The following is a 25,982-nucleotide window of genomic DNA, read 5'->3' on the forward strand; positions in this document are numbered from 1 at the left end:
TGGCAGCTGTACCCCTGATTAGACCCCTAGCCTAAGAACCTTTATATGCCGCGAGTGCGGACCTAAAAAGACAAAAGACAAAAGACAAAAAAAAAAAAGGAAAATTGACAGAACATTGTAAACCAGCTATGATAGAAAAAATAAAAATCACTATAAAAAATAAATAAAATATATTACAAACCTCAAAAAAAAAAAAAGATAAAAACCAAAGAGGGAAAAGTTTTAAATGAAGACATGATATATGTAAAATGCTTAGTCAGGGCTAGGTTCATACAGAGCACTCAAACATTTTCACTACGGGTTGTAGTTGAAGCTGGTGGTTGAGAACACAGACCTTGACATCCCACAGAGTTTAGGATGAGGCTCTACCACTTTCCAACACCCTTGGGAAAGTCACTTATTCTACAATTTCAGTTTCTGAAATCTAGCAATAAGAAGCCAGCAACAGGGCATTCTTCACAACTTTGTCCACAGCTTTGTTGTGAGGAAGAAATACAGAATCCATGTGAAGCACTTAACCTAATGGCTAGTGCATAATAAGGGGATAATAAATTTTAGGTGTTTAAAAAAAATCACTTCCCTAAAAGTAAAAAGTGGTGGAAGTGGACCACTGAGAGTGGCTGGGAGGCAAACATCTCTAAGTGTTTAAAAAACACAACTACTCTGGATAAATTAGGTTTGCAGTCCCTTATCTCTCTAAGATGAACTGGTTCTCTTGAAACCATTAAACCAGCTCTGTGGCTGACATTACTTGATGGTAATGACTATGTCCCTTACAATGCAAAACACAGTTTATACTGCAAGGTACTAAGGAAAACTCTTTATGTACAACAGACACTTGAATTAATTCTTCTGATTTGCAGATCCCAGATTATTCAGTGTGGGCTCGAAGCCACTGCTCCACAGCAGCAGTGGCTTTTTTCTTTTTCTTCTCTTGTGGCAGATGGGAATCCCAGGGCCATGGATTGAACCTGTGACACAGCATCGACCCAAGCCACTGAAGTGACAACGCTGGATCCTTAACCTGTTGCACCACAAGGGAACTCCTGTCTTTTTTCTGTACAGTAAATTTAAACAAAAAAAATTTTTTTAATTAAGTTTTATTGGAAAATAGCTGACTTACAAAGTTGTGTTAATTTCAGGCCTACGGCACTGTAAATAAGTTATACATATGCATATATCCATTCCTTTTTAAGATTTTTTTCTCATATAGGTTATTTCTTTGTGGTAAATTTTCTATAGAATAAAAAGGAATTTCTATTTCATGTCATTCTAGCAGTGAGAAGGGCAAATACAAATATTTGTAAATTTATGTTTTCTCTTCTATTGATTAATATTTATAAAAATTGGATTTTATTTTATTTTATTTTTTGCTTTTTAGGGCCACACCCATGGCATAGAGAAGTTCCCAGGCTAGGGGTCTAATCAGAGCTGTACCTGCCGGCCTACGCCACAGCCATAGCAACTCCAGATCCAAGCCGCGTCTCCGACCTGCACCATAGTCCATGGCAATGCTGGATCCTTAACCCACTGAACAAGGCCTGGGATCGAACCCACATGCTCATGGATACTACATGGGTTCGTTAACCACTAAGCCATGACAAGAACTCTTTAAAAATTGGATTTATCGGCGTTTTATTTAGTGAGAATCTCACCTCGTTAGAATTATCTGGTTCTTCCTGTAATGCCAGTTGTGCCCATATGATTACTCTTTCTGCAGTTTTCTGAGCTTCAGCAGGAGCCACGGACCTCAACAGAAGAATACAGTCTTCACCCTACAGACGGAGTTTGAAAGGAAAAAAAAAAAAAGCTAGTACCTGCAAAAGACGATTTGGATTTACCCCTTACTTTTCCATTTAAAGATGAAAAGACATCATTTTGAAAAATAGATGATAGTCCCATGGTTTAAAAATCTGGAAATTCTCCTTTGGATGACAGCAAGCAGAAAAACTAAATTGAAATACCACCCTCTGTACTTTTAAAATTCTCAGGTAAGCCTATACAGTTTGAGAATTATATAAAGACCCTTAAAAACACAAAAAGAAAACCCACATTCTATTCCGGAACCAAAGGGTTCAACAGCATATGTAAAACCTAAGTCTGAGTTTTTCCACCTATCAAAGACTATGAAAGCTTATTAGGTATTCACAAAATAATTAAACAAATAAACAACCAAAAAATGGAGTTCCCACCATGGCTCAGCAGGTAACAAACCCAACTAGGATCCATGAGGATGCATGTTCGATCTGTGGTCTCGCTCAGTGGGTTGAGGATCGCGTGTTGCTGTGAGATGTGGTGTAGGTCGCAGATGCGGCTCGGATCTGGCGTTGCTATGGCTGTGGTGTAGGCCAGCAGCTGTAGCTCTGATTGGACCCCTAGCCTGGGAACCTCCATATGCTCTGGGTGCGGCCCTAAAAAGCTAAAACAAAAAAACAAACAAACAAAAAACTAGATATAGGCCAATCTAATGTCCAATATTGGTATAACCTTATTTTTATCCAATTACTTGGATAATTTGATAGTTAAGATCTTAAAAATGCAAAACAAAGAAAGAAACCATATTAAAGGACAATATAAACTTTCACACCTGTTCTCTATCAATCAGGTCAATAATCCTTAGACTGTAGACTTCATCTTTAGGCAACATATATGCTTCGGCCACCTTTAAAGCATCTTCTAAAGAAGATGGGACGTCTTGTTTGAGAATGTATCTGACCACCCTCTGAAAGAGAGACAATATCCATTTCTTTATTATAAAACCTCAGAGAACCCAGAAATCATTGTTTCATATAATTAAAACAATGCAGCAAAAACTAAAGTGTATGAAAAATTGAAACATTTGATTTGTATTCTGAAATTCAATGACAGTCCTTTCTTCCTTTTTTCCCCTTAGCTTTACTGAGGCTTGTCAAAAATTATATATATTAAATGTATACAGCATGATGATACAATATATTCCTTTAACTTCTTAATTTACTATATGTGTCTTTACTACTCTAAGAGCCAAACACTCTATTAATATTCTACATAACAAAAAGAAAATAGTGAAACATTGTTGGTGGGAATGTAAATTGGTACAGCCACTATAGGAACCAATATGGAGGTTCCTCAAAAAACTAAAAATACAGTTGCCATTTGATCCAGAAATCCTATTCCTGGGCATGTATCCAGACAAAACTATTATTTGAAAAGATACTTTCATCCCTATGTTCATGGCAGCACTATTCACAATAGCCAAGACATGGAAAAAACCTACATGTCCATGACAGATGAATGGATAAAGATGTGGTATATATATGCAATAGACTATTACTCGACCATAAAAAAGAATGAAATAATGCCAACTGCAGCAACAAAGATGGACCTATAATTATACTAAGCAAAGTAGGAAAGAGAAAAACAAATACCAAATGCTATCACTTACGTGTATAATCTAAAATATAACACAAATGAAATACGAAATAAATATCTAGAAAACAGAAACAGACTCACAGACATAGAGAACAGATTTGTGGTTGCCAAGGGGGAGGGGCGGTAGGGGAGAAAAGGATTGGCAGATACAATCATTATATATAAGATGGATAACAACAAGGTCCCACTGCATGGCACAGGGAACTATATTCAATATACTGTGATACACCATAATGGAAAAGAAAACAAATATGTATATATATATATAACTGAATCACTGCGATCGATGTACAGCAGAAATTACAACATTGTAAATCAACGATACATTTCAATAAAGTTTTTTTAAAAATGAGGTCAAAATATTAAAATACAGAAAAAGAGAGAAAGTAATAAATAACCTAGTTCTATTAACTTTTAAGAATATAAAATCTGGAGTTCCTGTAGTGGCACAGTGGTTAACAAATCCGACTAGGAACCATGAGGTTGCGGGTTCAGTCCCTGGCCTTGCTCAGTGGGTTAAGGATCCGGCGTTGCCGTGAGCTGTGGTATAGGTTGCAGACGCGGCTTGGATCCCGAGTTGCTGTGACTCTGGCATAAGCCGGTGGCTGCAGCTCTGATTCGACCCCTAGCCTGGGAACCTCCATATGCCATGGGAGCGGCCCAAGAAGTGGCAAAAAGACAAAAAAAAAAAAAGAATATAAAATCTGGTTAAATTTTCCGTGTTGTCCTAGAAATGGAACAAAGGGGTTAAAAGACTCTTCAATTACTGTACTTACCATTATTTCCTTGTTTAAGAGATTCACCTCCCTTATTCCATAGCCTCGTAAAAGTTTTTTCATCTCCATTAGTTTGTAACTTTCCTGTAATAACTTGACTCTAAAAATAAATTTATTGATATTAACATGGGTTATCTTTTTTATGAGATACTAAGGGACAAACTAAAGGACAGAAAAATATAGATGAATATCAACTCAAAATGTGAGGTGTATCAAACACCAAAGAAGCAGTTCGGTAGACTGTAATCTTACTTGGGATGGTCCATTTCTAAGTGCTGTTTCACCAGCTGCTCCACAGCTGCACTCCAGGGAACCACTGCTGCATACATTATCTTGAGCACAGCATCAAATATGAGCTACAGAGATACATACACACCGACAGTGAATACTCCTCAGATTAACTTTTCCTGCAAATTAATGATGCTGCCTAATCTACAGCAGGAATGTTGCATCTACCGTACAGAAGATTAGCAATATGTTATCTTCTCACTGCAAAAATATATTATGTCTTCCAATATTCACATATAAAGAGCAATTTTAGTATTTAAAAAAATTCTGAAAGGTATTTTCTCTGCTGAATGTTAAATCATATAGCTCTGACTTCCTATAGTCTCTGTGTTTCCATGATATATTCCCAAAATATTTTTCATGATTTTATTCATATTTTAAAATGGTGATCAATAACATTGTGAAGTCAAAATAAAGGCGTATGGTAAACATATTTAAAAATGTCTCTATGTTTGTAAGACTATAGAAATGCCTAGAAATACAGGCATCCAATAGCCTATGGTGGTATTTCTGGGGGTGGGAATGAGGAAAATTTCCACTTTGTTTTCATAATAAGGAAAAGAGAATTATGGGTGGCTTGTAATTAAGGAAAAGAATTATGGGTGGCTTTTATATTTTGCTTTTATTCTTTTTTCATATCATATAAATTCTCCTTAACAAATACATGTTGCTTTTGTGAGTAGAAAAAAAGTTTTAAGAAAAGATGCAGGAGTTCCCATCATGGCTCAGTGGTTAACAAATCCGACTAGGAACCATGAGATTGCAGGTTCGATCCCTAGCCTCGCTCAGTGGGTTAAGGATCCAGTGTTGCTGTGAGCTGTGGTATAGGTTGAAGACGTGGCTCAGATCCCACATTGCTGTGGCTCTGGTGTAGGCCGGTGGCTACAGCTCCGATTAGACCCCTAGCCTGGGAACCTCCATATGCCACAGGTGCGGCCCTGGAAAAGACAAAAAAAAAAAAAAGAAAAGAAAAGATGCAATATTCAAAAGGAAAATCTATGTGGTCACTATTTACTTACATCTGTGTCAGATAAACATCCTATTACTGCCATGGCTTTTGCTTCCCATGCTGTATCGAAGAGTGATGTGGACTTGGAGCTACATCTCTTCAATAAATCCTAAAATTGGATAAACATTTAAAAAAATTTAAAACTCTCACTAAAAAAAAAAGCTTCCACTGTGGTGCAACAGAATTGGCAGCATCTCTGCAGTGCTGAGACACAGGTTCAATCCCTGACCAGGCACAGTAGGTTAAGGATCTGGCATTGCCACAGCTTCAGTGTAGGTAATAAGTATGGCTTGGAGATCTGATCCCTGGCCAGGGATCTCCATATGTCACAGGGCAGTCAAAAAAGGAAAAAAAAAAAAAAAAAAGGGAAAACACACACAGAGATAAATAGCTTGTATGGATATGTAAAAACCCAAAAACTTCTGCTTAACTATGAATGTTGAACAATAGTCAGCAAGTACAAAACTGCCAAAACTCTGGCTGTCAGTTTTACATGGTACAGAAAACTTTGTTTATGCTCCTATTATTTCACAATAACCTCTTAGAGAAAGCCCTTAATATTATCCCATGTTGCTCAAGGTTACCAGTCAATGAGTAGCAGAGTTAACCCACATTCTTAACCAATACAATATGCTGCTGGAATCCCAATGGCAAAGCATGACATTCCTTAGAGAGTTAAACATTTAATACAATGCCACGCTGCACAGATCCAGAAAAAAAGACTAGAACTAAAGAAGAAGTTACCTCTATGTACAGCAGAAGAAGCTCCTCCTCTTGTAGGTCATGTTCCCTCATGTAAACTCTTATAAACTTCTCAAAGACAGAAGAAATAAGCTCAGGGGCCAGCACTTTATCAAACATTCGGAATACAATGGTGGTTGTGTTCTCCTGGATGTCAGAATAAAGATGGCATAAATGTAAACTCTAGGCATGTTGGCCATGATAAAATAATAATAATTCTGATAAATCTAGAATTTTACCTTCTCAAAATCAGAGAGAGCCAATTTGCAGTTGTATTTCCTATGCAATGTGATCAATTCTCGCAGGTTATTTATCAAAGTCCTCAACTGACACACCTCCTCTGTGTTTTGATAATCCTTATAAATCAAAAGTGTCGAAGTAGTTAAGGATGTGATATAAAAGTGTGAGAGGGAAATACAAAAAACTCAGAATTATTTAAAGATAAGAAATGACCATCATTATGTACATGAGAGGAAACCTGCAATTTATGCCTTTCAATTTTGTAGAATTTTAACTAAAATCAACTGGTACAAATGAACAGATTAGAATCCAACAGAAATGTGAAATAAATTTTCTTTCTTAAAAAAACAGAAAATAATATTTTTTCAGAACCCCAATATGCTTAGGTACACAAATATCATTAGATGGTCAATGTCCCATCCACATAGATCATGACCAGATACAAAGCTATCATATTTCTGAAAGTTATAGGAACAGAATTTTCGACTGATAAAAAGCAATTAGGAAAAAAACAAAGTAGTGTTTTATAGCAAGACAAAGAGCTCTTTTGTGAGAAAATACATATAATGATCAATACATATTATATATTATTATATATACTGATTATATAATATCAATATATTGCTTGAAAGCTATAGAAAAAAATTCCCATTTTATTCTTAGTGGCACATAATCAGTAAGTATAATTAATAACAAAAATCTGCTATATCAGAAAGCAGGAGAAAATTTATTATTTATTTTTGGGCCCTAGAAACTTAGGGATAAATGTAACTTCATAATGTATGTTTGACCTTACATAGCGTCATACCTTCTGATCCTTAAGTACATTATACTTTAGAGACGAGATTGTATTGAGATGTCTTAATACATTAATTTATAAACTGAATTATGGTGCCCCAACACACTTTTATTAAAATACAAGAATGAACTTTTTTCTTTCTTCTTTTTTTTTTGGTCTTTTTAGGGCCCACCCATGGCATATGGAGGTTCCCAGGCTAGGGGTCCAATTGGAGCTGTAGCTGCTGGCCTACACCAAAGCCACAGCAATGTGGGATCCGAGCTGCATCTGCGACCTACACCACAGCTCACGGCAACACCAGATGCTTAACCCACTGAGGGAGGCCAGGGATCAAACCTGCAGCCTCATGGTACCTAGTCAGATTTCATTTCCCCCGCATCATGACAGGAACTCCAAGAATGCACTTTGTTTTCTCAGCATAATGAATACTTTCTAGTTTTTAGAAATCTGAAGGGAAAAATAGATGAACTTAAGAAACCGACTGACTGATTGGTTAACTGATTGATTGCCGTGCCAGCTGCATGTGGAAATTCCCGGGCCAGGACTGCCATGCCACAAGGGACCTTCAATCTTAAGAAATTTAAAAGCTGGGAGTTCCCGTTGTGGCGCAGCGGAAACAAATCTGACTAGGAACCATGAGGTGGCAGATTCGATCCCTGGCCCCGCTCAGTGGGTTAAGGATCCTGCGTTGCCGTGAGCTGTGGCATAGGTCGCAGACGTGGCTCAGATCCCACGTTGCTGTGGCTGTGGTGTAGGCCAGCAGCTATAGCTCTGATTGGACTCCTAGCCTGGGAACCTCCATGTGCCTCGGGTACAGCCCTGAAAAGACAAATAAGTAAATAAATAAAACTTCCAGATGTATTAAAAAGAAATTTAAAAGCCAAGTAAGGGAGTTCCCGTCATGGCTCAGTGGAATGACTACTTATCTGACTAGTAACCATGAGGACACAGGTTCAATCCCTGGCCTCACTCGGTGGGTTAAGGATCCGGTGTTGCCGTGAGCTGTGGTATATTATAGGTCACTGATGCAGCTCAGATCTGGCATTGCTATAGCTGTGGTGTAGGCCAGTGGCTACAGTTCCAATTCGACCCCTAGTCTGGGAAAAGGCAATCAATCAATCAATCAAATAAGAGCCAAATTACAAATTCAGCTCATTAACTTCAAATAAACATCAAATATAAAATCAGTATTTCTTTTTTTTATCCTTAACCCATTGAGTGAGGCCAGGGATAGAACCTGAAACTTCATGGTTACTAGTTGGATTCGTTTCTGCTGCACCACAGCGGGAATTCCAACATCAATATTTCTGATCTTCCCTTTCCAACACAGCTTTTTTTTTCAGTCAGAAAATCCCAGTTTTTTTTTCAATTTGCTATTTTAAAAAATTCTTTGATACTTAAGCCATTATGGCTTTTGAAATGTCTAAAAAAAATGCAACCAGAAGTAGTTTGCCAGTTTAAATAAAAAAATAAACCTAATTGATATAACCTTTGAAAACTAATTCTAATGCATCAAGTTTTGCCCTTTGAAAGGACTATGAAATGCTACCAATGCATAAAATCCCAATTAGATCATTTAGAGTATGTTTACATATTGTTTCCCTTTTAGTTGGCTCAGTAGAAAAAAAAACACATCAAAATAGGCTGAAATTGTATCAAAAACATCAGGAAGAAAAAAAGCTGATTTTCTTTTTTGTGGATTTTAAAAGTATACATCAAAAGAACATTAAAAAAAAGAAAATTTGGAGTTCCCGTCGTGGCGCAGTGGTTAACGAATCTTACTAGGAACCATGAGGTTGCGGGTTCGGTCCCTGCACTTTGTCAGTGGGTTAAGGATCCGGAGTTGTCGTGAGCTGTGATGTAGGTTGCAGACGCGGCTAGGATCCCGCGTTGCTGTGGCTCTGGCGTAAGCCGGTGGCTACAGCTCCGATTCAACCCCTAGCCTGGGAACCTCCATATGCCGCAGGAGCGGCCCAAGAAATAGCAACAACAACAAAAAAGACAAAAGACAAAAAAAAAAGAAAATTTAAGAAACTGATATTATTTCTAAAGGCAAACAAACTCTTTAATATAAATTAAATGTTTTATTACTAAATATTTGTTTTCCATATCATACCAAAGAACTCCATCGCCAAGAGGATGCCAATCCCAACTCATTTGGCTTTTCTGCTGTAAAAAATACCTCTGCCAGTTGAAGCCCATTTTCTGGCCAGTTTGCCTTTAAAAAATAATAGAAACCATTAAAAATGATGTTTTATCCATTGTGAGTACTAGAATTGCTTTTCCAGTGCAAATTACACTGGTATTACCTTATCAGTTAATTCAAGGTTCCTGGCTGCTTGCTCCAACCATTTTGCAAGAATTTTCTGAAATAGATAAATCATAGAAAAACAAAAATAAAACACAAATAGATAATCACAGAAATAATCTAAAATCTCCATGATAATCTTTCAAGAGACACTAAAATGAACTAAGTGGTATTAGCATGACTTACTCTTTAATGATATAATGTAAAAAATAAAACTGAGGAGTTCCCATCGTGGCTCAGTGGTTAATGAATCCAACTAGGAACGATGAGGTTGCGGGTTCCATCCCTGGCCTTGCTCAGCGGGTTAAGGATCCGGCGTTGCTGTGAGCTGTGGTGTAGTTTGCAGTTGCAGCTTAGATCCTGAGTTGCTGTGGCTCTGGAGTAGGCCAGCGGCTACAGCTCTGATTAGATCCCTAGCCTGGGAACATCCATATGCTGTGGTAGCGGCCCAAGATATGGCGAAGACAAAAAAATAATAATAATAAATAAAAAAAAATATATAAAACTGAATCCTCAAAAGTGGAAATACTGAAGGGCAACCTACCTGTCCTTTAGGTATAGTTCTTCTCACAAATGGGATCACATCATTTTTAAGCCATGGACAAAGCTTTTGCAAAGACACTGGTGTAGAAAGTGAGTTAAGCAAGTTCTCAAGCATTTTCACATCAAATCTGCTTTTGAAGTATGCCTAAATTATACAGAATGAGAAATTAAGATTTATCCAACAAATTTAAACTGATAGTCTCCCCAAAGAGAAAGATCTATTACGAAGTCATTTCAGGACCTATTTTACTGGGATTTAATAATGACCCCTAAAGGTGATTTACTCTGTGCAAGTGATTCACCCACAAATTCCATGAAACCTCATGGCAGTGAGTACTAGTTAATAAATTAGGCAGCAGAGGAACTGACAGAGTGCATTCTAAGGAAAACAACTGGAGGTGACAGTACAAATCCTAAAAAGCGTTGTGTCTTTAATGGCATCACACCCAGTTAGTGCTCTTTGGACCTAACATTCTTATCAACATTAAGGGGATTCAGAGTAGCAATTGTAATGCACAATCCATTACCACAATCTGAGCTGCAATAGGACTGTTCTCTCCACCAGTCCCAAATAAGAAAGCCCATCAATAAATTGCTTACTAAATAATGTTACAGAGTTGCTGTTGTGGCTCAGCGGGTTAAGAACCCAATTAGAGAGTTCCCATTGTGGCTCAGCAGACATGAATCTGACCAGTATCCATGAGGACGCAGGTTTGATCCCTGGCCTCGATCAGTGGGTTAAGGATCCAGTGTTGCCGTGAGCTGTGGTATAGGTTGCAGATACGGCTCGGATCTTGTATTGCTGTGGCTGTGGTGTCGGCTAGCAGCTTTAGCTCCGATTCAACCCCTAGCCTAGGAAACTCCACGTGCTGCAGGTGCAGCCCTAAAAAGACAAAAAAAAAAAAAGAACCAAACTAGTATGCATCAGAATGCAGGTTTGATCCTTGCCCTCACTCAGTGGATTAAGGATCTGGCATTGCCGTGAGCTATGGTGTAGGTCACAGACACAGCTTAGATCCTGTATTGCTGTGCATGTGGTGTAGGCCAGCAGCTGCAGCTCTGATTTGATCCCTAGCCCAGAAACTTCCATATGACCCAGGTGTGGCCCTAAAAAAATAAATAAATAAAATAAAATACTAATGTTACTTCTTGAGCTAAGTTTAGGAGCTAATTAGAGTCTGAATGATGAGATAAGTTCCTATTTTACAATATTTTAAAATTTTAAATTTAAAATATTTGCCATTAAGAAAAAAAATGCAAAACAAATTACCCGATGTCTCAGCCAGAGGTACTGTGCACAAACAAGGTTTCCTTCTCTTAGCTGTAAAAAAATATCCCTAAGGTCATCTTCATTATTCAGAAATTCAATCCAAGAACTAGCACTGCAAAGTCAAAGAGAGGAAGAAAGTGAGAAGTTAAATATATATATTTATTTATATATATATATATATATAGTTATATAAGTAGACCCTAATACACATTTTAATTTGTTCTTTTTTTTTTTTGTCTTTTTAGAGCCATACCATTTTAACTAATTCTTGTACGTTCTTCCTGAGATAATCATATGTATACAAGCAACAATTTATAATTTTTAAATGAATGAGAATTTTCTTTTTGTTTCTTAGGGCCACACCCACAGCATATGGAGGTTCCCAGGCTAGGGGTCAAATCGGAACTACAGTTGCTGGCCTACACCACAGCCACAACAACGCAGGATCCAAGCTGCATCTGTGACCTACACCACAGCTCACAGCAACGCCAGATCCTTAACCCACTGAGCAAACCCAGGGATCAAACCCGCAACCTCATGGTTCCTAGTCAGATTCATTTCCGCTGTGCCAAGATGGGAACTCCCCTGAATGAGAATATTTTTATGTATACCATCTGTACTTTAAAATATTCAGTTGTGGAGCTCCCTAGTGACATAGTGGGTTAAGGATCTGGAATTGTCATTGCTGTGGCTTGGGTTTTTGCTATGGCATGGATTTGATCTCTGGCCCCCAAACTTCTGCATGCCATAGGTACAGCAAAATAAAATTCAATTTGATTATGTTAGCACTTATACCAAATCAGCACATATAAATATTTTTCTTTTTTAAGGACTACATAATTTCCACAGCATGGATTTACTACTATTTAAGTAGACCCCTATAGTTGAACATTAGAGTTATTGCTAGTCTTTTGCTATAACCAATAGTGCTATAACAACTACCCAGTCCTGATTAAAGCTCAGAAATGGATGATGAATACTTCCTTAAAATGATAAAGAAAAAACCCTATAAGCCTGTGTCATGCTTAAATGATAAAACAGTATCATTTTCACTAATATCAGGAACAAGAGAAGGATATCTATTTATCACTCTTATTTAATAATGTTCTACAAGTACCAGTCAATGAAATTCAGCAGGGAAAAAAATGAGGCAGAACTACCATTATTTGCATAAATAATTGCATACTCAGAAAAAATAAGATAAACTGAAATATTACTATAAGTAATAAAGGAATTCAATAAGGTAGCTGGTTAAAAAGTAATTTTAGGAGTTCCCTGGTGGCCTATTGGGTTAAGGATCCAGCATTGTCACTGCTGAGGCTCGGGTCACTGCAGTGGTATGGGTTCTATTCTGGGCCCAGGAAGTTCCATGTGCCTTGGACAAGGACAAAAAAAAAAGGTAATTTTATTTTTCATTTTTTTGTCATTTCTAGGGCCGCACCCGCAGCATATGGAGGTTCCCAGGCTAGGGGTCAAATTGGAGCTGCAGCCATCAGCCTAGGCCACAGCCCAGCAACTTGGGATCCAAGCCATGTCTGTGACCTACACTACAGCCCATGGCAATGCCAGATCCTTAACCCACTGAGCAAGGCCAGGGATCGAACCTGCAACCTCATGATTCCTAGTTGGATTCATTAACCACTGCGCCACAACGGGAACTCCAAAAAGATAACTTTAAAAGAAAATTTGATAGAGAAAAGTCTCACTTAGTAGGGAGAAAGATAAAATTAACGAAAAACATACACAATCTATATGAACTGAGTAAATATATATATACACAACTATATATATATATATATATATATACAACAGTATATATATGACTGAGTAAATACCACTCAGGAGCATAAAAAAAGGACAGAATGAGTAGAAAGACACATAACTGTCCTTAAATAGAAAGATTTGATATTGTAAAGATCCTGATTCTCCCCAAATTGATCTTAGGTTAGCACACTCCCAATTATAAAATAAAAATAAAAAATCCAATATAAGTAAGATTTTTAAAAAATTAGAGAAGTTGTTTCTGATTCCAAATGTCATACAGGAAAGAGCAGACTCCCAAATTCTGAAAAATAATATCAGTTAATGGGATACTTTAAAGCTAGATTAATTGAAAGTAGTTGATGCTGGTGAATGAATAGAGATGAGATCAAGTGAATAAAATTATATTCCAGAGATAGACTTAAATATATATGAGAGTTTTAGCCTAACTTTTTTTTTTTTAGCCTAACATTTCAATCAGCAGTAAAAAGACAGAATGTTTAATGATAGTATTGGGATAACTGACTAGTCACAAGGAAAAAAATAAAGCTTCCTTCATTGTTAGTTTATCATGATAAATAAACTTGTCTTAACTTCAAGGTAACTATAGCTCATATCTGTAAATAATGATATTCTTGGTGCACATGTTAGTATATCTAATAGGATCAATTTCCAGAAGTGACCTGATAAGGTAAAAGGTATATGCATTTAAATCTGCCTTTTAAATGTACCAATTCCAAAGACTGATGCAGGAAATACCAAAAGCTTAGCAGGAAAGGTAACATTTTCCATCTTTCAATTCCCCATAAACACAAGCTCTTTCAAAGTAATGCTGCATCTTTTATGATATTCCAAAATTAAATCCAATTCATAATCTAGGAATTAAAAATGGGGAATGTACACACCTGAATTTTTCTGGTCCAAATGCTCCATAAAAAGTAGTCAGCTTTGCATGAGCCTTTAGTACCTAAAAAGAAATAACTTGATAGGCTGAATGATGTGTGCAATAATATAAAAATAAAAAACACCCAAAATTAGCCATTCTGTTTCAGAAGTCTTGCACACACTCTCATTTTATCCCAATTACAGGTCAATTCCCGTAGATGATTGCCTTTATTTAACACAAAACAAAAAAAACCTTGGAATAATGGTAAATTTCTATTCACACTCAACACAATAAAACTGCAAAGGAGAGAAAGGTATTTGTACATTAACGGTAGGTACCTTTCAAAGTCAATCCATTTTCCCACATTTATAAGTATGCTCTTATGGTAATACCTAGAGGGATTATACTAAACATTTACTTTGAGATAAGAGTTAAAAAATAGATGGTCCCTAAACGGTTCAATTTATGATCTATTTTTTTACTTTATGAGTGGAAAAGCAATACGCACTCAGTAGAAACCATACTTCAAATTTTGAACTTTGATCTTGTTCCAGGCTAGTAAGATATATATAGATAGATAGATATAGATATAGATATATACATATATTACAATAAGGAGCCATAGCTCCCAGTCAACCACACAATCACAAACAACTGATACACTTACAACCATTCTGTACCCATACAACCATTTTTTTTTTTTCACTTTCAGGAGAATATTCAGTAAGTTCCATGAGCTATTCAATACTTTATTACAAAATAGGATTTTAGTCAGATGATTTTGTCCAACTCTAGGCTAATGTTAGTGCTCTGAGCACATTTAAGGTAGATGATGCTCAGCTATGATGTTCAGGAGGTTAGGTATATTAAATGCATTTACGATTTATGATATTTTCAACTGATCAGGAGATAACCCCATCATAAGTCAAAGGAGATCTGTATGTACATATGTACACACACATATTTTTGGCACCATCAAAACTATCATCACGGTCTACAATTATTTGAGATACCAGGCACTATGCTGCATGATTTATAAGAAATTTTTCATTTGACCTCAAAATAACTCTCTAAGTATTATTATTACTCCCATTTTACAATAAGGAAAAATGTATTAAAAGAACTTCCTCTTGAAAAAAATGCAGACCTATCTTAAGTATATTGTAACAGAACATTCACCCCCAAATTAATCTATAAATCTAATGTAATTACCTCTTTTAAGCCATCAGAATAGACAGGAATAGTTTTGTCTTCTTTCTTTAAAAGCTAAGATAAACAGTAAGAAACAGTCAGAATATTGACTGTATTAAGTTTTTCATGAAAGAGCCCCTCAATTCCATGTGCTGGTTGAAGTGATCCTGGGCAGTAATGAACTTCTCCATGTCTTGATTTCCACCACCACCCCCTTTATTTTGGGCTGCACCCAAGGCATGTAGAAATTCCCTAGGCCAGGGACTGAACCTGCACCACAGCTGTAACCAGAGCCATATCAGTGACAAAGTCAGATCTTTAACCTGCTGAGCCACCAGGGAACTGTGATTTTTCCCTTTTTTCAAAAGCAGTTTACTTTTGCCTTGCCAAGCATCTTTGGTAGAATTGAGATTAGCTGAGATGAGTTCTCTCTCTACCCAGAGGCTGATGCAGAGAGTGAATGGAAATTGGGTCAGAACCAAAGATGGGCAGGGTGGCACATTAGGGTCCCTGGTTTCCAAGGAAGTGCAGTTTCACCAAATCACATGTTCCCCAAGCCAGGGGAGGTGTGGCTTACCTGAGAGACAGGTAAGCTTCATGGAATAAGAAGCCTTGCACTTAGAAGGGCCCCATGCTGCAGGAGACCTAAATAGACATTTCTTTAAAGAAGAAACATAGACGGCCCATAGGTACATGAAAAAATGCTCAACATGGCTAATTATTAGAGAAATGCAAGTCAGAACTACAGTGAGAAAACAAACTTATGGTTACCAAAGGGGAAGGGTTGGGTAGAGGGATAAACTGGGGGTTTGGGATTGGCATATGCACACTATTGTATATAGAATGGATAGTCAATGGGGACCTGCTGTATAGCCCTGAGAAATCTACTCAATATTCTGTGATAACCTATATGAGAATGGATGTATGTATATGTATAACTGAATCAACTTGCTGTGCAGCAAAAATTAACATAACATTGTAAATCAATGATACGTCAATAATTTTTTTTAATAAACAACGAAAAAGTTTTACATGAAAGAAAATAGGTTTTCTGTGAATTAGAGGGAAAAAGTTTTATTTAAAAATTAATTGTATTCTCTTGCGGCTCAGTGTTGTCACTGCAATGGCTTGAGTTGCTGCTGTGGCACAGGTTCGATCCCTGGCCGGGAAACTTTCAAATGCTACAGGCGCAGCCCCCCCCCCCCCCCAAAAAAAAATTTAAATTGCACTGAACCAGAGTTCCTGTTGTGGTGCAGCAAAATGAATCCAACTAGTAACCATGAGGTTGCAGTTCAATCCCTGGCCTCACTCAGTGGGTTAAGGATCCGGTGTTACCGTGAGCTATGGTATAGGTCGCAGATACAGTTTGGATCCTGTGTTGCTGTGGCTGTGGAGTTCGCTGGCAGTTATAGCTCCAATTCAACCTCTAGCCTAGGAACCTCCATATGCCAAGGGTGCAGCCCTAAAAGAAAAAATGCACTGAACCCTGAGATGAACAGTGAATAATAAACAAATAATATATATTAAAAATAATGAATTTTATAAAAAACAGCTTACATTTTATTTTGTCCATCTGTTACACTTTGGGGTTTTTAAATTATTTTTCTTTTTTGGCTCCACCTGAGGCATATGGAAGTTCCTGGGCCAGGGATCAAATCAGAACCTCCGCTGTGGTAACACCAGTGGGAATGCCACAGTGGGAACTCCATTACACCTTAATTTGAAGGAATATAACTGGCAGTGATACTCATTCAAAGGTCAGTGAGGGGAACGATGTATAGTAAAAATAGAATCATTAGGGACAACAACAAAAGCACTTTTAAAAAGGCCTCTGATGGAAGGATTTATTATTTGGAAATTATTTCTTTTGCATAAGACAAACTAACATGTACAAACATTATAAAAACTTACCCTGTTTTTGGCATAATTTAGCATTTGTTGGGTTGTTTCATAGGTTATCCATTGAGCCTCCAAGCAGTAATTCACCACAAATTCATCATCCTGTTTCATAAATACCACACATGGTAAGGCAATCTAATGTTGACCAATCTATCAATTTGAATCCTCTAGTATATGACAGGGAAAACATACTTGGATTTTATGTAGATTTTCCTTAGCTTCATTTACAAGTTTCTGCCATTTGGTCTGCTCATGGGTATCCAGAGAACTCAAAGCTAGTTTCTCCAAGATATCATTTGCTTTTACCTTGTAAACAAGCTGTAAAATAAACATGCCACATGAAGCAATCTGAAGCAAAATAATGCCTATAGATGAAAAAACAAGAATATCCATGTGGTTCAAGGATAAGCATTAAAGATAAGAGTGAGATGACTGAAAGGTAATCCAAATTACTAAATGTTTATGGAAAGGACTTCTACTGAGTCCTCACTAAATGTAACCAGCAGGGTACTAAGAGCTTTATGTGAATTACTTCAGTTAATTCTCATAAAAACCTAAGTAAACATTTGCACCTTATCTAAGGAATGTGTAAAAGACACATTCCTTTCAGACACATTCCTTACCCTCTTTTGAGGTTCAAATGTGAATGAAGCTGGTTTTTAAAAGATGACATGATTATATTTCATGTCTAGTTTCTTAACTGTATCAAAGATTCTTTAGCAGCTAGAAAAAGCATGAGTTAGCAAAAACCAAAATTTCAGGCTCCTTCTTTTTTTTTTTTTTTTTTTTAGTCTTTTCTAGGGCCACACCTGCAGCATATGGAGGTTCCCAGGCTAGGGGATGAATCAGAGCTAGAGCTGCTGGCCTACACCACAGCCACAGCAATGTGGGATCCGAGATGCATCTGCGACCTACACCACAGCTCACGGCCACGCTGGATCCTTAACCCACTGATTGAGGCCAGGGATCGAACCTGAAACCTCATGGTTCCTAGTAGGATTCGTTAACCACTGAGACATGAGAACTCCCTCAGTTTCCTTTTTTATAAACAAAATACCAAATTTGACATGGGCTCTCTGGTTCTGAAAGTCAAAACTGATATGAGAGAGCAGTTTCTCTAGTTGTTTCTCCCTTTATTGAGTTTGATTTTTTGCTTCAATCACTTAAAAATATTATTTATTATTAAATTTTTAGATGTTCAAAAAGGTAACAAATACTCACATACTCTTCACCCAAATTAAAAAAAAAAAAAAGCACATTACTAATACAGTTTAAGATCCCTTTCTCTTTTTCCAAATATATCACCCTCCTTCCCCCAACCAGAAGTATCCATGATTCTGATTTTGGCGCCTGTTATTCCATTAATTTATTTATTCCTTTACTCATACACATTTCTAAACAATATACAGAATTGTTTTGCATGTTTTAAAATGCTACATTTAAAAAGCAACAAACGGAGTTCCCATCGTGGCTCAGTGGTTAACGAATCCGACTAGGAACCATGAGGTTGCGGGTTCGATCCCTGCCCTTGCTCAGTGGGTTAAGGATCTGGTGTTGCCATGAGCTGTGGTGTAGGTCACAGACGTGGCTCGGATCCCGCGTTGCTGTGGCTCTGGCGTAGGCTGGCAGCTACAGCTCTGATTCGACCCCTAGCCTGGGAACCTCCATATGCTGCAGGAGTGGCCCAAGAAATGGCAAAAAGACAAAAAATAAATAAATAAATAAAAGCAACAAACACATGGGTACTTACCACCCACTTAACTTTTTTACTACCCTCAGGCTTCCTCCTTCATCACTTTCTAGGACTTTTTAAGGGTTATCAGTGAATTCCCACCCACTAAATCCAACAGACAAGTTTTAGTTTTAATACTTGATTTCACCTGTAGTATTTGAAACTGCTGATCACTCCCCACCAAACTTCAAATTTCTCCTTCCTTGGCTTCTATAATTGTACTTCTATGTGGTTTTCCTCACATTTACAGACCCTCTTTCTCTATTCCCCATGTGTTGGTGCCCCTGTATCTCATCCTCAGATCTCATTCTACACACTCTCAAGTGTCTGAGTCATACCTCTGGTGTTACCTACCTCCAGAGTCAGTTCAGATCACTCTCCAACTTCCTATCAGAAAGGCTTATAAGATCCCTTACATGCAATTTTTATAAAGCAGAACTCTTCATCTTTTCCCCTTAACCTGCTCTTCCATACATGTTCCTTGTTTTGGGTAATGCCATCACATTCCAACTAGCATGCTGAGTCAGAGTCCTGCTGGGCTGTTCCTGGTATTTGTGCCCCCGCTATATTTGATCACTGAGCCCCACTGCTTCTCTCTATCACTTCTCTGTCAGACCTCCCCTCCAGTACATATTCACCTCACTGCACCAAGTCAGTCCTCCAATTTGTCCTTGCACCTCTAGGTTTGGCCTTTTCCAAACAATTTCCCATCTTTACAGAATGACAACCGAATCAAGAGAGTCTCCTGCTTAAAATTCTCAGTAGCTCCTCACTACCTGCAGAATAAAATCTAAATCCTTGCAGTGCAAACAAAGCCCTCCAGGCTCTGACCGCCTCCTTCTCCATCATCTCCTTTTCCTTCTATGTGCCTATAATCTACACACTAGTCCTATTTAATTACTAGGAGTTCCAGGAAGCACCCAAGCCTTGCTCGCTTCCTTCATCTGTCCCAATACCTGGAAATTCCCTCCTCTCCCAGGACCATCTCGAGCACCTTCAAGATCTGACATAAAAAACTACCTCCTCTATGAAGCCTCTCCACCCTCCTAAGGGTCAGTAGCTCCTCTGAATTCCTATTCTACTTTGGCCTTATCTTAATTACAGGCCTGATCACACTAAATTCCTATTTTGTTTAATATAGTCGTCTTCCCATGAAGAAATGCTTATTCAATGAATGAATGAATATATGAATGATTACCTCAACATCTAGTCCAAACTGAATGGCAAAGCTCTCGGCTTCAGCAAATCTGTGTTTGTGAAGTAACCGACTCAATCTGATAAATTGAAAAGACATGTCAGTGAAATTTTTATTAATCAGGGAACTCAAATTTTCCACTAGGGGCAAGACTTTGAAGAAAATGGGAAGTTACCTGTTTTCTGGTAAAGCTTCTGTAAGACATCTGAGCACTAAAACAGAGACTGAGTCTTCAGAGAGTCTGAAACAAAGTTTTTCATTTAATATTGACATTTATCATTTAATATTAGTGAGTAAATTTTAACTTAGCTGTTATGTAACAACTTATCTGATAAAACAAAACATGACCTACTTTGGATCATTTTTGCAAATTCCTTCCAGAAGGTATATAGTATCCTACAATAACAGCAAAAACATGTTTAAAATTGAAATATAGCATTAATTCACTTTTTTATTACTAGAGTACAAAACGGTTTAGGCAGAAATTATACATCAATGGATACTAAAATTACTGGGGAAAACTGTCGAGGAAAAGGATATTCCCATAGTCTCAAACTAACATCATAAAAATTACTTTTACAGTGGAGATATCTGGCAGGACTGCTTTAACCAAGTGATCAAATTTAAAAGCACCAATAACAGGATAAATGGACATGAGTCCCTTAATGTGACACAGTTAGGAAACAGTATCACCTATGCAGTATTCTTGCCAAAAAGCTTAGCAAGAATCTAATCATGACAAAACAGACATCCAAATAGAGGGACATTCTACAACACAGCAGGCTTGAGCTCAAAAAAAGGTCAATGTCCTAAGACTTGAGAAGTTTTAGAAAGTAAAATGGACTACCATGTGACCATGACAACAAAATTCAATTTGTGGTGCTTGACTAAATCCTGGATCAGGAAAAAAAAAGTTCTCATGTAATTGGTACCATTAGTAAAATCTGAATTCGGTTGGTGTATTTTATACTAGGATTGCATTCATGTTAAATTTTGTATCATAAGTGTGTTGTAAAAGAATGCCCTTATTCTGAGGAGATACCTGCTGAAATATTTAGGAGCGACAGGTCATGATGTCTGCAAGTAATTTCCAAATGGTTTGGGAAAATACAGTGTGTATATTTCAAAAGGGATATAACAAATGTAGTAGAAACATTTTTTTAAATCACAATTTTAAATAGGAGTTCCCATCGAGGCTCAGCAGAAATGAATCTAACTACCACCCATAAGGACACAGGTTCGATCCTTGGCCTTGCTCAGTGGGCTAAGGATCTGGCATTTCCGTGACCTGTGGCATAGGCCAGCAGCTATAACGCTGATTCATCCCCTAGCCTGGGAACCTCCATATGCCACAAGTGCGGCCCTAAAAAGACAAAAAGAAAAAATAGTAAATAACAATTTTAAATAAATAAAAGCAATAACCTTCCCCAAATTAACTACCATCTATATTTTCTATAGAGACAAGAAAATTGATTATGCCTTTGGCCAATGTTTCGATTAGTTCTAATTTCTTCTTTTTAAGTGAAGACTGACCTCCAGCAAATGTACGTGATGACTTCTGATAACAATAAACATGGTTATAAACCTGAGTTCTAACCAGTATTCCCCTAGGCCTCGCTCATGCTGAGTTTAGTTATTCTTAATTTCTTTTTTAATGATAAAGCAGTTCAGAGAGTTCCCATTGTGGCTCAGTGGTAACGAACCTGCCTAGTATGTGGGTTTGATCCTCGGCCTCACTCAGTGGGTTAAGGGATCTGGCATGTGCTGTAGGTCACAGATGCTTCTCTGATCCCATGTTGCTGTGGCTGTGGCTGGCAGCTGCAGCTCTAATTTGACCCCTAGCCTGGGAACTTCCATACATTGCAGGTTCAGCCCTAAAAAGACTAAACAAAAAAAAGAAAAAAAAAAGTAGTTCAAAATATATGTCAACTTACTGTGCTAATTCCTCTTTGGACCAGAGAAGAAACACTAGACACCTCCAAAGAATATAGTATTTCCATCACAGGTAATGAATATACCACGAGATTTTTCATCTAATAAAAAAATGTGCACAGTAATTAATTTCATGTGTCAATATAATCCTATGAACACAAGACAGAACTCCACAATTCAGGGCACAGATTAGAATACTTGATACAAAGTAAAATGCAAAAAATAAGTCTGTTATAAAATTATTTGTTACATACAAAATTATGTTCTATGCCACCTTCTATATCTGCTAAAAAAAAATCCACATACCTATAGGCCGTACTATAATTTGTATTTAAGGCAAATGAAATTCTTCAGTGCCAGAACAAGCTAAGAGTCACTATAATAAACATTTATTTGTGGACATTTTTATTGCTGAAATGCTCTAATTAAATTGTGAAGCTGAACTTTTTATCATTTTCTTTTTAATGAGAAAAAAGAACTCTGCAGGGTTACTTCTAATCTGTCAAGTATCTTTGTGAACTAAGAGCTAATATGCTGTGAACACTACTTAACAACTAGTACTTTTATATTAATGTGATTTCAGACACATAATGTGGACAAATCTGAAATGAATTTTCCAATACCTTCTTATTAGTAGTAGTCAGAGCTACTAATTTGAGATTTGTAATCCCTTGCCTGAAAAAGAAAAGAAGGTTTAAATGAATCAAATAAGCCAATTGCTAGACAAAAGCTAAGTCAAAGTGATATCCTTGTATAAAAGTTAAAATTAATTCACACAGAAGATACTGAACTTGACTTCTGAACATTTATAGCCCAGACTGACACTTTGTCTAACACATTTACTCGGAGGGTGGTGGTGGGGTCTTTGTATTGCCTATTTGAGATTCACTGAGGATGAATTTGGCTAACAATGAAATGGTCTTTAACTTATCAGTCTGTTCACAGTGTTATTTGGAACAAAATACATAATGCATGATCTGAACAGAACCAGGCTAGAAACCTGGTTCTAACAGAAGAGAAATCAATGTGAGGGTCATAATGTACCATGTGACTGATGAAGGCGAATCTGCTTCTGTGGTGAGAAGAAACTCTTCTATGTGAAGGGAGGGCCAGTTCCATATGGGAGTTAAGGTGTAGATATCCCATAAGCTCAGCATGTTCTGCAAAAGAGACACTTTATTGATACATCTTCTTAATTACCAGAAATCTACATTTAAGAATCTATCTTTTGGAGTTCCTGTTGTGGTGCAGCAGAAAACAATCTGACTAGGAACCAGGAGGTTGTGGGTTCGTTCCCTGGCCACGTGAAGTGGGTTAAGGATCTGGCGTTGCCGTGAGCTGTGGTGTAGGTCACAGATGCAGCTCAGGTCCTGTGTTGCTATGGCTGTGACACAGGCTGGCAGCTCCAGCTCCAATTTGACCCCTAGCCTGGGAACCTCCATATGCCACAGATGCAGTCCTAAAAAACAAGAAAAAAAAAAAAAAGAATCTATCTTTTGATGTATAGTTGAAATAAAGCACAATACACAGACAGTAATCCACCTTGGCTAAAGTCCTGGTCTTTTTAAGTTTAACAAGATTTCTGTTGTTAAACATAACACCAAGTGAAAACACTTAAGGGGAACTAATCAGAAACATACATCAGTATCAAGAACAAAAAGTAGATTGTCTATCAGCTGGAACTTCTTTGCACCTACAAAAGAGAAAGCAATGGTATAAGGATTATGCTTCTGGGTTACATGTAGCCATATTTAAAATAATAAACTAACCAATTTATGAAAAGGCAGAACTATATTTAAACAAGGCATTTCCATTCCCATTTATTTCCACTTCTCTAGTTTTTTGGATGACCACTAAAACATAAAACCTCTCAAAATGAAGAGTAACAAATGCAACATGCCAAGAACAGTCACATAAGTGTACCATCATCAGACTATGCTGGCTTGTCTCCATGAGCGGTATGGTAAAATGGCTCATATGCCAGAAGTGGGGTATTGACATGAAAATGACAACTCATGGAGTTCCCGTCGTGGCGCAATGGTTAACGAATCCAACTAGGAACCATGAGGTTGTGGGTTCGATCCCTGGCCTTGCTCAGTGGGTTAACAATCCGGCGTTGCCGTGAGCTGTGGTGTAGGTCGCAGACGAGGCTCAAATTCTGTGTTGGCTGTGGCTCTGACGTAGGCCGGCGGCTAACGCTCCAAATAGACCCCTAGCCTGGGAACCTCCATATGCTGTGGGAGCAGCCCTAGAAAAGGCAAAAAGACCAAAAAAAATAAATAAATAAATAAGAAAAAAAAAAGAAAATGACAACTCACAATTACCAAAAGTAGTTTCAATAACTTATTTTACCTTGAATAATCTTTGCATCACTAACATTTTTCACCGTCATTCCCTTCCTAGAAGCATCTGGCTCCCATTTTGAGAATGCACAATTACCAGTTCCCTATGGAAGTGAAAATAGTCCATCAGTTACAAACTTGGCTTTAGATCTGAATTCTCCTCAAAGGAGAAACACCTAAGGTGCACAAGTGACTAATTTCAAAGTATAGTTAAGCATTCAAGGCTAGCTTGCTTTTATCTTCCAGTTCCTCTCTTAGTTTGTTTTCAGTGGATGGAAGGGAAAGAATCAGTAAAGTCCTGCTGTGCACTGTTCTCACATGAACATTTAATAAGGAGCAGGCAAATTCAGGCAACTCACTCTGGAGACATCAGATAAGCTTCAAAACCCCTTCTGATATTACCAGATAAATATAGTCTTTGATGAAGTATTTGCATTAAAATTTGAAAAAAAAAAACCCCATCAATACTCGTTTTAAATTATTTGAAACCCTGATGAAATACTGAACTAGGGAGTTCCCGTCGTGGCGCAGTGGTTAACGAATCCGACTAGGAACCATGAGGTTGCGGGTTCGATCCCTGCCCTTGCTCAGTGGGTTAAGGATCTGGCGTTGCCGTGAGCTGTGGTGTAGGTTGCAGACGCGGCTCAGATCCCGCCTTGCTGTGGCTCTGGCGTAGGCTGGCGGCTACAGCTCTGATTCGACCCCTAGCCTGGGAACCTCCATATGCCACAGGAGCGGCCCAAAGAAATAGCAAAAAGACCAAAAAAAAAAAAAAAGAAATACTGAACTAGATACATAAAAAATGGAGGCAAGCGACTGCTTCTTAACATATAAATTTGGCAAGAAAAATGTTGTCGATGCAGTAATGACATTCTTCAATACTCCTTGAATATAATATTAAATGTTTTGTTTGTTGCTGTTGTTTTTGCCCACACTCATAATTGAAAGACAAGCTAAATTTCAGGTAGAGATTAGCAAAAATAAAGATGCAATATTTTCTCCAACATAGAAACTCAGATTTATTCATTGAGTTAATTTTATGACTCTAATTTTATAATTTCCCTGTTTCTGTTACACATCACACATTTTTTTTTTGGTTTTTTTAGGGCCGCACCTGTGGCATATGGAGGTTCCCAGGCTAGGTGTCGAATCAGAGCTGTAGCCAGCGGCCTGCAGCACAGCCACAGCGATGCCAGAACTGAGCTGCATCTGCAACCTACACCACAGCTCACAGTGACACAATGGGAACGCCCCACATCACAAATTTTTATTTTTATTTATTTATTTTTTTGTCTTTTTAGGGCCGTACCTGCAGCATATGGAGGTTCCCAGGCTAGGCGTCGAATCGGAGCGGTAGCCGCCAGCCTACGCCAGAGCCACAGCAACGCCAGATCCAAGCCGTGTCTGCAACCTCCACCACAGCTCACGGCAACGCCAGATCCTTAACCCACTGAGCAAGGCCAGGGATTGAACCCACAACCTCATGGTTCCTAGTCGGATTCATTTCTGCTGCGCCACAACAGGAACTCCACAAATTTTTATTTTTATTTTTTGTCTTTTTGCTATTTCTTTGGGCCGCTCCCGCGGCATATGGAGGTTCCCAGGCTAGGGGTCCAATCGGAGCTGTAGCCGCTGGCCTACACCAGAGCCACAGCAACG

At 37.9% G+C, this 25,982-nt stretch overlaps 1 protein-coding gene across 1 annotated transcript in view; it reads right to left on the reverse strand.

Annotated features, from left to right (window-relative positions):
- The window catches only part of KNTC1 (kinetochore associated 1), an 87,540-nt gene that overhangs the window by 44,698 nt on the left and 16,860 nt on the right, over positions 1–25,982 (reverse strand). The window contains exons 9-31 of the mRNA XM_047761835.1: positions 24,334–24,427; positions 23,622–23,674; positions 23,026–23,141; positions 22,605–22,656; positions 21,984–22,082; positions 20,402–20,445; positions 20,225–20,290; positions 20,053–20,128; positions 17,315–17,440; positions 17,135–17,224; positions 15,245–15,298; positions 14,052–14,113; positions 11,386–11,497; positions 10,117–10,260; positions 9,574–9,630; positions 9,381–9,482; positions 6,465–6,581; positions 6,229–6,372; positions 5,495–5,593; positions 4,440–4,543; positions 4,188–4,287; positions 2,588–2,722; positions 1,656–1,775 (exon numbers count right to left, since the gene is read on the reverse strand). Coding sequence (XP_047617791.1) covers positions 1,656–1,775; positions 2,588–2,722; positions 4,188–4,287; positions 4,440–4,543; positions 5,495–5,593; positions 6,229–6,372; positions 6,465–6,581; positions 9,381–9,482; positions 9,574–9,630; positions 10,117–10,260; positions 11,386–11,497; positions 14,052–14,113; positions 15,245–15,298; positions 17,135–17,224; positions 17,315–17,440; positions 20,053–20,128; positions 20,225–20,290; positions 20,402–20,445; positions 21,984–22,082; positions 22,605–22,656; positions 23,026–23,141; positions 23,622–23,674; positions 24,334–24,427 — 2,166 coding nt within the window. The remainder of the gene's footprint in view (positions 1–1,655; positions 1,776–2,587; positions 2,723–4,187; positions 4,288–4,439; positions 4,544–5,494; positions 5,594–6,228; positions 6,373–6,464; positions 6,582–9,380; positions 9,483–9,573; positions 9,631–10,116; positions 10,261–11,385; positions 11,498–14,051; positions 14,114–15,244; positions 15,299–17,134; positions 17,225–17,314; positions 17,441–20,052; positions 20,129–20,224; positions 20,291–20,401; positions 20,446–21,983; positions 22,083–22,604; positions 22,657–23,025; positions 23,142–23,621; positions 23,675–24,333; positions 24,428–25,982) is intronic.

This window comes from Phacochoerus africanus, chromosome 15 (genome assembly GCF_016906955.1).
Source record: "Phacochoerus africanus isolate WHEZ1 chromosome 15, ROS_Pafr_v1, whole genome shotgun sequence".
Classification (NCBI taxonomy): domain Eukaryota; kingdom Metazoa; phylum Chordata; class Mammalia; order Artiodactyla; family Suidae; genus Phacochoerus; species Phacochoerus africanus.